Here is a 17,795-nt window from a genome sequence, read left to right as displayed (position 1 = left end):
TCCTGGGGGCCTGAGTCCCAGAGACAAAAACCAGGCTCGCAGGAATAAAAGATTAACTTTATCTGTTACCAGAAGCTCAACCATAAATTTTAACCTTATCTGTTCTGGTGCTTTTTTGCAGAAAGTCCTCAGGCACTCCGTTCCCCTCACAGAAGCACCCCCTACTCCTGAGAACCACCTCGGAGCATCCCCTGCTACTGATCGAAGAAGTCTGACGTTTCTGGGAATTATCAGTGATCATGGGACAAACCTTCCCTTTTGTTATAAAAGCAACTCGCCTCTTTTACTCGGAGAGCTGGCACTCCCCACCCCGCTGCCTTCTCCTTTATGCAAAAACCATCTCTTTAACAAAAAGTTTGCTTGCCTAAGAGTCTTGTGGAAGCGATATCCATTTTTGCGGTATTGCTGTCCAAGAATCCGGAGAGGGACTGGTAACAATGACACTCACTCTTGGCAAAGGCCTCAGAGGACAGACCCAGCTTCTTCATCCTGAGGACAAAACCAAGGTCCACAGAGCTGCAGTCGCCAGAGAAAATGAGAGCATGGCCTTGGATGTTGGTCTGGGGCTGGCGGCCCAGGCCTCTCCCCATCCTGGGTGATGTGGACAGGCATTCACCTCTCCAAATGCTGTAGGCACAGGCTTCGTGGCACAAAGCCCTGCAGACCCATCATCCTGTGGCAAGTCCGCTACCGTCAGGACAACTCGGGCCTTTTCAGAATGGTTTTGAAAGAAACACTGGGAGACTTTGGTCTTATCGTTAGCACTTCACAGATTGTAAAATCTCTAATCACAGAAAAGGATCTTCTAGCATTCCCAGTTCAGATGAAGGTGTTAAGGGCCTGTCCAAGGCAGCTGACCAAAACTAGGACCAGAAACCATGTCTCAGCCTTTATGCCAAAACTGTTTCTGCGAACGAGGATGGCAGAAGGAACTGGAGCTCTGATTTCCCTGACGCCGCCTGCCTTCCCAACAGTCATGAATTATGCATCTTTTCTTTTAACGGAGGGACTGGGGATTGAACCCAGGACCTTGCACATGCTAAGCATGCGCTCTACCACCCTGCTATACCCACTCCCCCAAATTATGCATCTTTGTGTTTCATGTTCTTAACACCACTGAACTTTGGTGATGTCATTATGCAAGTTTCTCTGATATCCACTGAATATTCCCACTTGAGATGAGAAAAGAGCAAGAAAATTCATTCAGTGAATAAAAAGTTCCTCCTTGGCCCTGTCCCTGCTGAAGAACATATTCCAAAGTATTCCCAGGATGTAGTGCCTTTAAGAATGAGATCTGAGATCAGAGACCTGCCTGGATTCTCATGCCAGCCACCTTCTTGGCTGACTGATGTTTATAGTTTCTGGGAAAGAGTAGTTTTATAATTAGCATATGGTTTATATTTAAATGAAGCTTCAGTTAAACTTCAAAACATTTCTGTTTAACTAGCATGAGAAATTTTTGCATGTTTCCCTTTAACTCTGCAAATGCAGTTAAAAATTTGGTAAGTGAATGAATGAATGTAGAAAAAACATTCATTCTACAGTCTTTGGTTTTGACTCATTCTTAAATTACCTACAAACATTAAGAATGATAGAATTATACTGCTATCCAAAGCTGGGAGAACTTGGATTTAAAGAGTTCCCAAAGGACCAAGGGGCAATTAATTTCATTGCTCATTTTGAGTGACAGCAACAACGGTCAGTAATGCACAAGTGGATGCCCCACATCTCCTTCTGGGCCTCAGCTTCTTCATTTGTAAAAGCACTTCTGTTGACTAGATCAAGTTTTTGCATCCTATTTTTTGTTGTGACCCAGCACACATTTATTTATATCTGAAACAAATTTCATGAAGCAATACTTACCCTTAACTTCTACAATGCACTCTATTTCCTGCTGCATTTTCTCTTCATTTACACTAATTTATTATGTACTTATTAATTTAATAAAAGTTTGCCACATCCTTACTCCGGACGGTTCAGGGGCACACTAGAGAGAAATACTCTTTTTAGGAACTTTATAGGCTGCCGCGTGTCTTACGATGCGGGAAAGAGAAAGCAACCCTGCTCTGATTTTCCGTAGTGGATCCCCCACTAAGCCACATGGATGGAGCCTTAACTGGCCTCTTAATTGATCGTTTCCTGTAATAAAACTCACGACATTTCCTGCCCAGTCTCTTACCCCTTTAAGTGGAGAGCTGGCTTGCTTGGTACTGAGAAAATTTTTCCTGTTATTAACCTAGAAGAAACATAAAACGTCAACTCTTTTCTGCGGGCTTTGCTGCAATGTTTACACAGTCTGGCGGATCCTGTGTCCTTCAGAGTTGGAAAGCTGGGGGTGGGGGTGGTAGACTGACTTAGGTTCTTACGACTTGAAATATACCAGAGCAGACAAGCAGTCTGTAAGCAAAACCGAAAAGCACCCAATTAAATACTGTGTTTGCACAGATGCAAAGGCATGGAAATTTATATGGTAAGGTCCGAATTCCAAAGTTTGTTTTGTTTTTTTTAATTACACACCCAACCAAAGGCATGAAATCCCACAGAATGAGTGTAGCCAAAATGTCATCTTTTCTTTTTTTAGACTGAATCATGGAGCCTGTGAAAGCGAGGCTGTCGTAAATTTTCATGTTCAGGGATAAAATGATACAATGCGGGCGGTGGGGGCGAGGAGGGGAATCATCCACACGGCCACATCTAACAGTGGTAAACAGTCTTTATTCAGGCAATGAAACATGGAAAAAATATATTAGTAATCATTATAATAATTTCATTTGTGTGAGTATAACTTTTACAAATATTTACCTGACATATAAAAGGGCAATTACTTGTGCATATAAAACTTATGTAGAGGCTCATTCCACGCGACACAATCCCGGGAGCAGTAGTCAGTGCAGCGTTACGTTCCTCTGGACGAGGCTCCTTACACACTTCGTGGCACCCGTGGGGACACAGGGGAAGCAGATGTGCAAGTCATTAACATTTACTCGTTGGCACATGAGTACTACGTGGGGAATCTACTGGAGAACACACACTTGCTGAGAGCGACAAGGAGAAGTTTGCTGTGACCTCTGAGATGTAAAAGAAATGCCCGCGTCCTGTCCCACTGGGTGAGAAGGGCCCAGGCTGAGGCAGCCTGTCTCACCTGCAGACTGCCCTGTGTCTGGACGGCGGGCTGGTTCCGGAGCTCACATTTTATATGACCACTAGAAAACTACTCACACAGTTGACTGGTTAACAATGTGACTGGGAAATGCCTTTGGGGGCATTTTTCAGATACCACTGAAAGGCAGAAGGGGGAGAACGTGGCGTCTTTAACCTTCGGGAGTGAAGAATCACTACAGGGATGGTTCAAAGCCACACCTCAGCACCAGGCCGGGCCTCCTCCAACTGAGTTAAAGCAGCAGACAGACTGCCACAGGCCAGCGTCGCATGCACCGTCTCCGGAGTAAAACTATAACCTGTGTGTGTGTGTGTGTATATGTAATAGCTGTAACCATATTATAGTTAATAAAGTCATTCCTTAGGAATCTTATTTGTCCAAATCTAACTGCATGCTAAGAGGCACAGAAATGGGATTGCATTTGGACGAAAAACAACAGAAAGTGCAATCTTTAGTCTCCAGAATGCTAGCTCTGAGCACTGGGGAGGGAGTCTCCACTGGAAACGCTGCCATCCAGAGGAGATCCTTAGAAGCGTCTATTATATCCATTCCTCTCTCTTTACTGCATGGGAGACTCAAGGTTTGTGTGATGAGTTGCTTTCTTAAAATCACTGGAATCTGGAGGCCAGTCAAACCTTTTCCGGACAGAAGTCTCCTTAAAATACTCGTTGAAATCTTTGAAGGAAGTGACTTTATAGACCTTTGGCTTGACAATTCTGGGATTCCCAGACAATATTTATTCTTTTAATAAGCAAGTAATAATAATCTGCTATCTTTCAAAGTCTTCAGGATATATACGGCTTTACTTTAAAAATGCTTTGCCGGACTCACTTCATCCTTCAACACCTAGTTTTCTCTCTTCCCAACAAGAGGTTCAATTACTTTAAAGAAATCATTTGTGTAAGATACCACCCAAGGCCAAAAGCAAGCTTGCCTGGTCGTCACCAAACTACAAAGAAGTCGTGGACAGTGCATGAAACACCTACCAACTGCAGCGAAAAACCAAAAGGAGGAGAGGGAGCTTGGGAGCTTTTAGTCTACTGAAACAGCAGGCACCGAATCGTTCCCAGCTCGAGCACACAGACAAACCACACCAGCTCTGGCAACTGCACTTGGAGCTTTACAGCCCTCGGGTCCTCTGCTCCCTTCCATTAGGATGACTGCTTCACTCTGGCTGCCCTGAGTCAGCCCAGGAACACTTGGGACCGTTTACTCTCCCGGACTGCAATTCGTCCGCACGAATTCAGGGCTGTCTGAAAGACAGCTGAGTGTCTGTGTGAGGGTTGCAGAAAGTGTGGGATGTTAGGAAGGGTAACTGGCTGGAAAGAGGGTTCAGCTTGAGCTGGCCTCCAAACGTCTTCCCTCGGACTCCGCATCGTCCCGGAAGGCTGCCAGACCCTTGGAAATTTCCAGCAACGTGTGCCTTCTGCACTTCCTAATTTGGATGGGTCTGAAGATGCCAGCAGCCACGTGAGCAAACAGACTCCTCAGCGTTTCCAGACCGGTTTTACAGACAAAGGGTTTGGGCGTGTCTCTGGCTTCTAGGAGCTTCTCTAAGGCAAGCACAGTTCGGGATGTCTGTGACTGACCAGCCACCCGAGTGACAAACAGTTCAGTCTGTCTTACACGAGATCCTCCACTTACAACACTTTTAGATAAAGACCATCTACCTCCACTTCAGCAAAGCCAACAAGCTAAGAACCAGCTGTGGGTCCAGAGCCTCAGCGGGACTCCTGGGTTCCTGAGCCCCGTCCATGCCAGGCTCCCCCTCGTGTCCTCCCCACGCTTGTCCCAGGCTGTGTCACTCCTAACCCACAGGGCATCGGGCCCGCCCATATTTTGAAGCAAAACCCTGGGCTGTATTTTTACTCTCCGGAATACTAAAAGCTCTTTTCCCCCCTTATTAAAAAAATAATAAAAATAAACAAACATACTTCATCTACCCAGTGTATTCTCTTGATTTGCCAGCTGTAAAGCTACCATGCTCCTCCTGTTGGAGGACATGCATCTATTAAGTGGGAAGGAAGACCGTTTCCTTGCAACAGTCACGGCTGAGAGGCCAGCGGCAAGTACTACTTGACAGGAGCCTTTGCGTTTTCCTTGGGCGGCAACTTCATTCACGAAGGTCTAGGTTTTAAGGGGTCTCTTCTCACCAGTCTGCTGGGGAAGGATTGTCGTCACCTCTGTCTTACCTAACACACAGCGACCTTCTCCTTTTAGGCATGCGATGCCTGAAAAGAGGGCCGCGGCTTCCTAACGGAGACCACTAAAAGCCTCTCCTGCGTCAAAGAGATCAACGTGAAACAAGTAAACACGGATGTGTCACCGCAACACAGCCGCCAACAAGGGTTAGTGACGCTTCTTTCTGCAAAACGCAGGGTTAGTTTCTGGAGGCGCGGAGGAGTGGGAGGGGCTGTGGGTCACCCCAACTGGAGACACCTGTTCCTCTGAGGACCCTAACAGCAGCACAGCGACGGCTTTCGGAGCCCCAGTGATTGTCAAGTCACTTCTCCAAACACAGAAGATCGTTTCTGTTGTTGTCTTTTTTTGTACAAAATGTTAAGATGATAGGCTTTAAAATACAGCCCAAGCACCAATTACGATAAATGCGTATCAGTAAAATGTGACTTCTGGCTTTAAAAGACATCACTGACCTCCCTGGGGCTAAAGACTGCACCCACGTAAAGAGTACACGGCTAAAGGAAGGGTCACCCTTTAAAGGTCTACACACATTCTCCACGAGGCACAAGTCACTGCTGAAGGTGGATCATGCAACAGGTTGACAAGAAAAGTCTGAAAACTTACATGAACTGAGGAGAGTGCATGTCACCATGAAGATGCTCAGGCTGTTCAGATTAAGACAAAAGAGTGCTTCAAAACCCCAGCCGGGACTTGGTTTTGCCTATCAGATGGGAGGGGACTCACGGTGGTACAGAGGAAACTTCTACTTGGGGGTGAATAGCCGGCCACGCTGAATGGAGTCCAGGAACAGCTTGAGGAATTTGTTGTTGGTTTTTTTGGAGGGGGGGCAGTCTGCTCCCTGCACTCCCCCTCTCCAGTATCCAATTGGCCTTGGTTTAAAAATATTCAAAATGCGCTGATTTTTGGAGTGGTTCACATGATTCTTCCTACCCATTTTGTTAAACGTTCTGCTATTTTGAGTTTGAGAGGAATTTTTTTGTCTTTAGGAAAAAAAAATCTGAAGAACAATGCATCACACTTGCAAAAAAAACCCGACCATGGCTTCACCTTACAATTGCGAATGGGGTTCATTAAATAAAACCTTTCACAAGTAGATTTTCTTCGCATACTTCCAACAGAAAGAGAATACACGGTAAATGCTGATTTTGTAGCAAGGAAGGATGCAGAGGAGACTGGTGGCTCTAGGCCACCCCAGCTGTGAGGAGCCACACAGAAAGGAGACACTCTCAGTCTGAGGACTAACCCCAAGGGGTCCCCCAGCATCCAGGCTAAGGGGCGTCCAGACGCGGGGCAAGAACACTGCAGCCAAGTCTCCCCCACATGACACCTGAGTCCGAGGTTCTGAGTCAAGCCAGACGTGGAGTCTGGGGGCTTCACATCTTCAACAACCTCGAACCCCCCAATTCTGAAGTTGGCATTCTGAGCAAGGCTTCTGTTTCAAAATAGCGTTTTACATTTAGGGAAACATGCTCTTCTGTAGAGAAGTTCTTATCTGACTATGCTTCAGGGAGAAAAAAGCCAGGAGCACATATAAATACGTGTGTGTGTGTGTGTGTGTGTGTGTGTGTGTGTATGTGAGCGTGCACACAACTGGTGCTCACCTGCTCAAACTATCTCCTCGAATAAAACCACTACTATTGAAACTTAACATTTAAAAGATGAAATAAGTAAAATTTTTAAAAAATCAGACAAGGGGTGGGCAGGAGATGACCCCAAAGAGTAGCTACAAAATCATAAACGGAACACACTGGGGGAAAGTAAAGATGACTTTAAAACGAACTAAAGATGGAGAAATTGTAGCCCGGGCTCCGCAGCCTGTCTGGACAAGCCTCTCGACGGGGTTTGGTCCCACTCCTTTCTCGGCGTTTCCTCTGGGGCCGTTGCACTGGCAGCAAAGCAGGACAGGCAGCAGTAGGTGTGTGCTTTTGTAATGTGTTTTTTTTTTTTTTTCTCTGCAAGGGGGAAATTATTCCTGGGTAAGGCAAGGTAATTGTGGTCACGAGAGAGAAGCAGCCAAATGCAGATCTGCTGAGCTAACCGGGGAAACTCAGTCCGTCTTTCCCAGCTTTGCAATCAGCTCGTCACAGATTTTCGTCAGTTCTTCGATTTCTTGGTTCTGAAAGACAGATGATGAGAGGATGCAGTTGGTGCCCTGAGACAAAGAAGGACAGCGGAATCATCCCAAGATTGGCTGTGCTCTCGCTGGGCATCCCGACTCAGTGCTTCTTAACTTTCCTACCTCAGAAACCCTCTGAAGAAAGGAAGGCTGTATACCTCTTCCCTGGAAAGTAGTTATGTGTTCACAAAGTTACGCTTAAATTGAGTGAGGAGTGAGGGTAATCACCGGCCCTCTGAAGTTTGTCCTTGAACCTCTTAGTTCTCAAATTTTCTTGCTATCATAGGAATTATCTTGGGGGTGTTTGTTAAAAACACAAGTATCTGGGGATCACTTAATCCATCAGCATCTCCAGGGACCTGGGATTCTGGAGTCTGAGCATCCTGGGGACCACGCCAGGGCCGCCATGATGAAAATCCCTGCACTAGCTGAATGGATGCCATGGGCCTGAGTGCATAAGTAGACACAGTAAGAAGAACAGTAGAGGCATACAAAAATGAAACCTAGGAATTGCCAAGTAGTGAGAGATTGGGACTGTCATCACCACTGACTCCTACTTATCGAGCAGTTTCTGGACCACAGCACCACGGCCACTCGGGCAGGGCAGCCCTTGCTGTGGGGCTGTCCTGTGCACTGCAGGACGTTCAGCAGCATTTCTGGCTTCTACCCACTAGACGCCCACAGCATCTCCCCGTCATGACACCCAAACACACCTCCCTCCAGGCGTTGCCATATGTCCCCTGGAGGGTAAAACTGTAATGAAGGGGAAAGATGGCTTCATGTATTACATTAAAACGAAAAGAAAAAAAGGTAGCCTCAGAGCCTAAGCGTTTGGTCGCCAGCAGCACATCAGTTACTGCACTTCCCCTGTGCACCCTGCCTGTGGGTGGGTCCCACCAGGGCACCTGGGAGGTCAACGGTTTGCCTCACTTGTCTCCACCCGAGTCAGTTCCCAAGGGAGCTGGACCCAAGTGTCTGAACAAAGAGACAGCCTCTTCACCCAGACCCACGCTAACCAAGGGGAGCAAAACCACGAGTGCCTGTGGTCCTCACACCTCGGCCCCCTTACCTTCTGCTGAAGGGCCCTTTCCAGAGACTCCACCTTCATCTGCTCTTTCCGGAGCCCCGCGTGGAGGGCGGCGCTCTCGGCCTTTGCTTTTGTCCGGACCTGAGCAATCTCCTCGTTGGCTCTGTTTATGGGTTTGCGTGATGAAGGGGCAAAAAGCACGTGGTTAGTCATCATTCTCGGCCCAGGGGTCGGGCGCTAACTGCTGATATCTGCGAGATCCGGACCTATGAGAACTGACTTCGTGATTAAGAGGTAAAACAGGGATCGGTGACCTAGGTAATTCCATTTTAATTTATAAAAATTCAATTGACACACAACTGCTAGGGAGATTTCCATGGTGCAAACCAATGGCAGAATTCATCTCAAAGGCCACAGTGTCCTCGTGTCCTTCCAAATTCACATGCCACTAGAGAATGGGATCACATGACCGTTTCTACAACAATCTTCGATTTTCTTTTGACCCAGTACAACAGCAAGTGGGAACTTCTGTGGGATTAACACAGCTAATGAGTCCGGAGACTAACCACTGACATCCATGAGACAAAGACCTCAGAGCGCTGTCATTAATGAGATGCAAAAGGAAAATTTTTAAACCATAGACATCAGTTGATAAATAGCCAACTGAGTGATGAAAGGTTGCTAAAAACTCACTTAGTAATTAGAGGCAGGAAAATTAAAGTGAAAAACTTTAAACATTTAGCAGACTGGCAAAAATCAGCAAGGATGACCTTGTCCCGTGCTGGCCGAGAAGGGAGGAAACAGGCTCACGTGCTGATGGGGGAACGAACGCGGCGCAGACTTTGTGGAGGGCCACGCGGTGGGGACTGTCACAACTTCAACTTCAGACACTGCTGACCCAGCAGCTCTGGCTCAGGGACCTACCCTCCGCAGCACATCGCGTGGCACCATGGCGAGGCCACAGACGTTCGCTGCAGCGCTGTTCGCAGTGGAAAAGCTGAAACTGTCTAATGCCCATCCCTAAAGGAATGGAATGGTCTACAACCTAATAAAATAATTAGATGGGGTGATGTGCTCTGAGATGGAAAAAATGGCCAGGACATACAATTAAGTGAAAATGGAAACCTGTATTATATGACTCCAATATTACAGAAAAACAAAAAAAGTCCAAGGCCATGTTGGGTGGTGTTTGTAAAGGTTCACAGAGAAGACTGGAGGGAGACAAAATAAACCTTCAATAAAAGTCCCTCTGGGAGTAGGAATGAGAAAGGGGGAACTTAAAAGCCTTTACAGGGGGCAGGGTATAGCTCAGTGGTAGAGTGCATGCCTAGCATGCACAAGGTCCTGAGTTCAATCCCTAGTACCTCCATTAACATAAGTAAATAAATGAACCTAATTACTCCCACAAAAGAAAATTTAAAAGAAAGCCTTTATAAATAGGAAGATGGCAAAAAAACAAGTATATATTTTTGTAGTTAAAAAATAAAGTTGGAGGCATCCTTTATACATCCTTTATTTCCCAGGATAAATTTTCAAGTGTTTTGGATTTAAGGATTAAAAAAATTAACCTATAAATGAAGGAGAACATAGGAGAATATTTTATATTCGGCGTGGAGAAGATCTTCGTTACTATGACAGGAAATCCTACAGCTATAAAAGAAATCACTGAGAAATTTCACTACAAAGGAAATTTCTGCATATCAAAGCACATGACAGGCAGAGCCAAAAGATAAAAGACAAGCTGGAAGAATTATTCATAATTCATATCACAAAGGGCTGGCATCCTAAACATACTTGTATTTTAAAAACATAAACTGAGAATAGAAAACCAAGCAAAGAACAGAATCATTCATGTAAAGTAATACGTATAGACGGCTACTAAAATGTGTTCAATTTCACTCATAAGATCAACACAAATCAAAACTACATTGAATGAAAAAAAAAACCACATTGAATGAAATAAATGCTCTCTTGCTGGCCAAAAAAAAAAAAACCCAAACAACAACAAAAAAAACCAAACCAAAGCACCAACTAAATCAGAATACCATCTTTTCACTGGTTAGATTTGCTGAAAACCAAAAATTTGCTATGTTGGCAAAGCTGTAGGGAGACAAGCCGCTCTGAGACATTGTGCAGGACTGTAAAATAACGCAAGTCTAATGAGGGCAATCTGACAATATTATCATAGTTACACATTCATATCTTTAGCAGTTCCTTTTGTATCATACAGAGATGTCACATGCCTGCCAAATGACAATCATACAAGATCTCTTATTCTAGCACTGTTTGTAGCAGAAGATTCTGAATAACCTAAATGTCCAGCAGGAGGGGACTGGTTACATAAATGATACATTCCAACAACGGAACACCACAGGACTTAAAAAAAAAAAAAAAAAAGGAAGCTATGGGTTGACATGGTAAGATTTCCAAAATATACTGATAAATGAAAAAAGCGAGGTATGCCATCTCTAAAAAAAAGGAGATTCTCACCACATTAAAAAAATGGTAATTTTGTGATTTGACTGAGGCATTAGCTGACTTGATGGTGGTGCATATATAAATGTATATGTAAACGTATCAAATTGACACGTGGTACACCTTAAACTTACACATCAATTACAGCTCAATAAAGCTGGGTGGGGGGAGAGGAGGGGAAAAAGTACATCAGGAAGGATAAAAGAGTGATGATGACCTGGGGTGAGGAAAGAGGAGGGAACCCAGTGGAAGGGAATGGGGTGGGAGGGGAAGACTGCATCTTTTCCTCTTTTTCAATGTTTGAACCATGTGAAGATTCTACCTCTTCAAAAAATTAAATAAAGCACGCACACACATACACACAGATGCAATCTGGAGTTGCAGAAACAGTGATATTTTCCCCCTTGCCTCGGCCCATCTCCCCACGACAACACGGAGAGTGAAATTCTCGTGCGTAAGCTCTTACTTGTCTAGTTTCTCTTCTGCGTGGATTTTCAGGGCCTGGTACCGCTGCTCCTCTTGTCTGACTCTGGCTAAGTAATCCTGAGCGCACTTTTTCAAGGCTTCTTCGTTCTGGTCCCAGGGGACAATTTAAGATGAAAGACACAGGTCATTTCGTTTTTCTTCTACCAGTAACATACTGAGCATCAGAGTTCTCATTTTTCAAAAAATGAGAAAACCTAACAAATGCGGACGCCTTCAAATAACACTCTGTGCTCATCTGAAACAGACACAGATTATTCTTGCTGAAGAAACTGCAGATAACATCTTCATGCATCAATTTCCAAATCACACTCATACACCTGCTTCAGGAGGGTAGTTATTCAAAAGTGAAGGGCAATCTGATTCCCATTCTAGAGAAATTGGCCAGTCTCATTTTTACTTTAATATGGGGAAGAAAATAAAAAAAGAATGTTCACTGCTACCAACGTGTCTTACTGATGGTGCAACTGCATTAAATGGACACGCCCACTTACACCTAGGTTTGAAATGTTACACTTGCTTTCTTCTAGAACATGCAGCCTGAGCTTCTCAGGGCTATGGCAGACTCCCTTTTACTTTTAGTCATGTTAAAGTGATGAATAGTCAAGAAGAACATTTCTGAAGTTCTCCTGATGTCTGAGAGCCCCATGGTTCTCACACTCTGGGTGTGTCCGGGGCTTACTGCCCTGACCCAGGAGAGGCGTGACCAACACGCCACCCGGGGTTGGGGGGTCCAGATGCCTGAGCAAACCACAGAAGGGAGGAAGGAGGGGAAAGCCCCGGCTTCACAGGAACAGAGGACGCAAGGCCAGCAGGGACCCCCCCTAGGTTTGGAGACCCATTACCAAGACGGCACGCGGCCCAGGAGACGGGAGGACAAGGACACTACCTTCTTGAACCCTTCCAGGACGCCTTTCAGGTTCTCGTATCTCCTGAAGAGGTCGGACAGCGACCTTTCCACAGAGTTCAGGTCGGCCAGGGCCTGCTCCTTCTCCATAGTCAGCTGCTGGAAGCTCTTCTGAGACGACATGCTTGTCCTCTGCTCGTCTTCTGTGAATCACAGTCAGAAGCAATGGCATGTTCACTCCACAGACAGTTCACAGCTGCCCTCCTGAGCCGCTGGATGGCACCCTGGGTGGGGGGCCCAGTGAGAAAGGTGACCCTGCACGAGGATGGCCATGCTGCTGGGGGACATGGTGGCAGGCGGTGGGGGAAGAACACAGCAGGGCAAGAGGGGTGGGGGTGCCTTTTTCATCCTGAGCGGCCTCTCTTGGAGGAGCGACTTGAGCAGAGACCCAGAGGAACCGAGGGCAGAAGCCACCCAGCTACCCTGGTGCTGGGTGACTCAGATGGCAGAAGACATCATCTCTGTGCTTAAGCTGATGCAGAAAGACTTGATTTTGTTTAGGGACTCTGTCCTTACAGGAGTAGCTACAAGAGATTTTTTTTCCTAATTTTTTTTAATTGAAGTGTAATTGATTTACAATGTTGTGTTAATTTCTGGTGTACAGCATAGTGATTCAGTTATACACACATATATGCATTCTTTTTCATTATAGGTTATTACAAGCTATTGAATCTAGTTCCCTGTGCTACACAGTAGGACCCTGTTGTTCGTCTAATTCATACAGAGTAGTTTCTACCTGCTGGTCCCAAACTCCTGATTTAACCCTCCCCGTCTTTCCCCTTGGGTAAGCATAAGTTTGTTTTCAGTCTTTCTGTTTTGTAAATAAGTTCATTTGTGTCATTTTTTTAGATTCCACATGTAAGTGATATCATATGGTATTTGTTTTTTCTCTGTCATACTGCCTAATGTTTTTTTCATTTTTTGTTTCATTAGGTAGAATTCTTACAATGTGCACATATACAATATATTGCATGTAAATACATACACACACTATACTGCATATTTTTAAAATTTATATATATGTACTGTTCATTGTTTCTAAGAATGTTTAGAGTTTTAGCTTTTTAAACTTAGAGTTATCAAAGGAATAAAGCCAACCACAAAATAAGAATTGATTCAAAAAAGTGTTTTTAAAAAAATATCTCTATTTCACTTTTATTTTTTAGGATATTTTCAATGTGTCTGTAGATCTGATCGACAGAATAGGTGGTGGTGGTGGTTGTTGTTGTTGTTGTTGTTGTTGTTGTTGTTGTTGTTAAGCACTTTATTTAATGGAGGGACTGGGGATTGAACCCAGGACCTTGTGCATGCTAAGCACACGCACTACCACTGAGCTACTACCCTCTCCCCTCTATGCTGGTGACTCTGAAGTGGCCCCCAAACCTAGGGCTGAGGTGCTGTCCCACGTCCAAGAGCAACAAGGCTGTGAGGTGTGTCACGGGGAGGACACGTGTGTTATAGGAGCCTCGTTCGGGCGGGAGCTGAAGCACTGTGGGCCAGGGGCTCAATGTTAATGAATCAACATGTATTAAAGAAGAGGTTTTTAGACAGAAACACACACAAGGCAAGGTTATGTGTGGACAAAAATGCTGTGGCCACAGGCTCACGGGGATCGAACCCTGTGCTTCCCAGGGGAGCAACTTGGCTAATTCAGTGTTTGTGGCAACTTCATAAAACACAACTACTGCAAATAACGAGAAGCCGCTGTGTCTTGGTAATGGACAAGCTGAGTCTGCATTCTGCCTTGAAGATCACCTCTGGATCCTATGACTCACACTCTAGACGAAAATCTCACCGATCATTTGGGCAATGGTCTTCTCATACTCGGCCACGATTTTCCTTAAAGAAGCAAACACAAAATCTTATCAGGAGAGAATTTTCAGACAAGGCAAGGTGGAGAAATGCTACCCCAACAGGTAAACACGTTAACATCTATGGACAAATTTACATAACCTAGTTACTTGCTTTGGGGCTCCCCTATTTTTTCATTTAAGGAAAGATTTGTTAACATTCAAAAAGGTTTTTCTTAAGATTTTATGTTTAACACAGCTTTTGTTCTATTTCTAGCAGCACCTGCCTTGGCTCTTTCTTTGCACCTACGTGAATGACCTCAAGGCAGTACTTGAATCTGCTTAAGATCAGTCAGTCTTCTACAAAATAAGTTCATGACATTCGTGGGGCTCTTCCTAAGAGATCTGATCTGAGCTCAGGTTTTCCTGGCCCCAGTCCACTCTTACAGGCAGTCTGTCCCTCTGATTCAGTTCCAGGTTTCATTTTATTGTCTTAATTCCAAAAGTACTTCCACTATTCAAAGATCTTTAAAGATCACCCCATCATGTTAATGTTTAGTTTTTATTTTTTTAGCGAAGTGAACTCTTTTCTTGACCCCGCCTAGTGATGGGTGTGCCTCTGGATGACACCCCCCCCCCCCCCGTAAGAAGTGACCACGCCCCCTGCCCTTCACAGCAGCTCCCATCACACTGGCCCTGTATCCAAGGTTCTGACGATGGCTGCTGTAAGGTCCCCAAGGTCGGGGCTGGGCTTTTCTCTCCTCCATGCCAGCACAGGGACTTATGCCCAGTAAATGCACAGAAAACCAAACAGTACAAGAGCCACCAATTAGAGTGGACATATTTAAAATGTTTCTTAATCATCCAAGTGCCGACTGCACAGTTTATAAGTTATTTATGCCCCCACTCCCTGCCTTTGCTGCCATCCTCAGTTATTTCACAGCTTCTAACTCTCTAGGGAGTGAGCAGCAACAATAGAAAGATTTCAACTTAAAGTCCATCAGTTTTGCTTTCATAATCTACTTTGTGGTTATGAAACTTGAAGCTGCCATGTATAATTCATTTTAGAAAGGGATTATGATACAACGTCTCCATAATTGAATATGTCAATAAATCTTATTACTCTGTACTTCAAGTGGATTATTTTTTACACGAATTTGTCTTTTCAAAAGACAAGGATTATGTGGGTTCTGCTTACTTGTAATGTTCTGAACAACCCAAAATAAGCTACAGCTTTTGAACACAATAGCTGGTCAGCAACACTCAGGAAATGACATTATTAATCACAAATGAAGGTGCAAACAGCAAAGCCCTCAAGTTCTCAACAGCTGGTTCTGTGGTAAGCAAACACTGTCGTCGCTTCGTCTCAAATCTAACAATGCACAAAGGTACCCAGTCCTCCCATCTCACCTCATCTCCAAGACTTCCTGTCGGGTTTCTTCGTATTTTTTCTTCCATTCATTTGCTTCAATCTCTTTAGTGATGATCTAGGTTACAATGGGGACACAGCTCGGTTTTACCCAACCAATCTCTTACAGTTTGAAGTTAAGATTAGAGATGGAAGACAACACACTGCCAGGTCCATCCCAAGTCATTCAATCTACATTAGGAACATAAAACCTCACATCTGTATACAAGGCTCACAAACACTGGGGGAAATGCTCTCGGCTGCACAGGATGCTGGAATGTGGTCGCCAGAGCAAGGGGGAGCGGAACACCTCCCAGGAAAGCTCCAAGTGATAATGACAACCTCTGTAAACGTCACCTGGGTCCAGAGTCTGGCTCTCAGCTCTGACAGCCCAGAACCCTGATGAGGCAGGATGCCAACAAGAGCCATTTAGATGCCAAAGAGCCAGTTTAATTAGGATGAGAGATGAAACTGCCAGAAAATCCAAGCCGTGGACATCGGCGTGTCCAGGTACTGTTTTTCTGCGGAGATTTTGGATTGAGTCAGAATGGGGCTCAGGCGTTCAGTGCCTCCAGGCAGGAGCATCCATCTCACTGCTAGCGAGATCTTTGCTCCTCAGACCAGAACCCCAGTCCCTGCATCTGGGATACCTGTGCTAACTGGAAAAAATACTCTAAATTCATGGCCTCAAACCCCGTTTGCCCTGCACAGAGCTTAGATAAGCACTATACTTTTCTGTGCTTCTTCCTAATTGGTACACCCTTTATTCTGGTGCCGTTAATCAGGATCTCAAGAGCTAGAAGCCAGCGTGTTTGCTTCAGGGGGACCAGGCACATCTTTGCTTTGATGAATCCGGTGATCATCTCATAGTTTTAACTCTCAGGAGAAAGATGAAGTTGCTTTTCTCATTTACGAGGTTTTGCGGGGGCCTCGTTGCCACAGCTCCCACGTTTTGACATAGGACTAGCGGACACCCCTAATTACCAACCTATTGCTGTGGTTTACAGGTTTGAAAGACCTAGGTCAGAGGTACTTAACTACTCTCATCCTATTACATGAAAATAAAATTGCTACACCAAAGGGATTACCTTCTTAAAAAAAAAAGGGTGGTGTCATCAAGACACACACAAAAGCACGTAAAAGACAGCGCAGAAAGGTAACAGGGAGGGTGGTAACTGATTAGCAGCACCTAACAACTGCTTTCCTGCCTTTTACATCATCCAGGAAAGGCCTAGCTGTGATCTGTTTGAACAGAGGATGCTCAATGGACATGATACAGGAATTCAAGAGTTGAACTGTTTAATTAAAGGATGGATGAAGGCAGGAGACAATTTTATATTCTTGTAATGCCAGAACTTAAGGAACTTTAGGGCATGAGCACATATCCTCTGTGAATGAAGTCGCTGGTTTAGTTATATATGTGGGTGAAGTTGGCAAAGTTTGATATTTAAAACTTCAAGGTTGGTGGGGAGGGTATAGCTCAGTGGTAGAGCGCATGCTTAGCATGCATGAGGTCCTGGGTTCAATCCCCACTACCTCCATCAAAAAACTAATAAATAAACTTAATAACACTCCCAAACAAATGAGAAAACTTCAAGGCTAATCTTAAGGGTATTTCCAAGCTTTGCCCCCTGGACACCAGAAGGCCAGGACTCCAGCATCACCATGGAGTTTTTACAGAGAGCACTTTATATGAGCTACAAGCTGCAGGAAATACGACCTTCTGCCCAGGGAGAAAGAACTCAAGCCAGCAGAGATGGAATCTCTCCATCAGCACACTGGCTTCACAAAGTAACAGAGCGATAAGTGGACAGAACAAGGAAGCCTTTACCTCTTCTCTGATCAGGGTGAGCACGGCGGTCTTGTCTGATTCACTGAGGCAGATGCCATCGAGGGGGCTCTCCCCTCCGCAGGCCACCGACACCGGGACCTTCTCCATTGGGGACTCCAGCAGTCCCTGCGGCGGGAGGGGGAGGAGAGGTCACAGGTAAGACGTCCAGGCTTCAGTTTTTTCACCCCAAATATCCATCAGTAACTTCCTCTTGACTAAACTGATCACACTCTTTAAAAGCACGTTTGAAGAAAAAAAAAAAACAGCAGGGAGAAGGTTTTAAAAAAAAAAATCTAGTTACAGTAAGATCTAAAGGAAAAGCCATTATTAATGAGTATCACAGGGGTCTTAGCTTCTGCTTTGACAGATGGCCTGGAGCAGTTTTCTTTTTGTGCA

General features: G+C 45.0%; 1 protein-coding gene across 9 annotated transcripts in view; it reads right to left on the bottom strand.

Annotated features, from left to right (window-relative positions):
- Positions 1-2,695: 2,695 nt before the first annotated feature.
- TACC1 (transforming acidic coiled-coil containing protein 1) overlaps positions 2,696-17,795 on the bottom strand; it is a 94,778-nt gene continuing 79,678 nt past the window's right edge. For all 9 annotated transcript variants that reach the window (XM_045518902.2, XM_010958089.3, XM_074353408.1 and 6 more), the window contains 7 exons: positions 17,400-17,525; positions 15,571-15,647; positions 14,166-14,209; positions 12,353-12,513; positions 11,447-11,553; positions 8,548-8,668; positions 2,696-7,478 (listed from right to left, as the gene is read on the bottom strand). In XM_045518902.2, the coding sequence (XP_045374858.2) occupies positions 7,410-7,478; positions 8,548-8,668; positions 11,447-11,553; positions 12,353-12,513; positions 14,166-14,209; positions 15,571-15,647; positions 17,400-17,525 (705 nt within the window). In that variant the 3' untranslated portion in view covers positions 2,696-7,409. The remainder of the gene's footprint in view (positions 7,479-8,547; positions 8,669-11,446; positions 11,554-12,352; positions 12,514-14,165; positions 14,210-15,570; positions 15,648-17,399; positions 17,526-17,795) is intronic.

Source organism: Camelus bactrianus, chromosome 26 (assembly GCF_048773025.1).
Source record: "Camelus bactrianus isolate YW-2024 breed Bactrian camel chromosome 26, ASM4877302v1, whole genome shotgun sequence".
Lineage (NCBI taxonomy): Eukaryota > Metazoa > Chordata > Mammalia > Artiodactyla > Camelidae > Camelus > Camelus bactrianus.
This window is presented reverse-complemented; position numbering and strand designations above follow the sequence as displayed.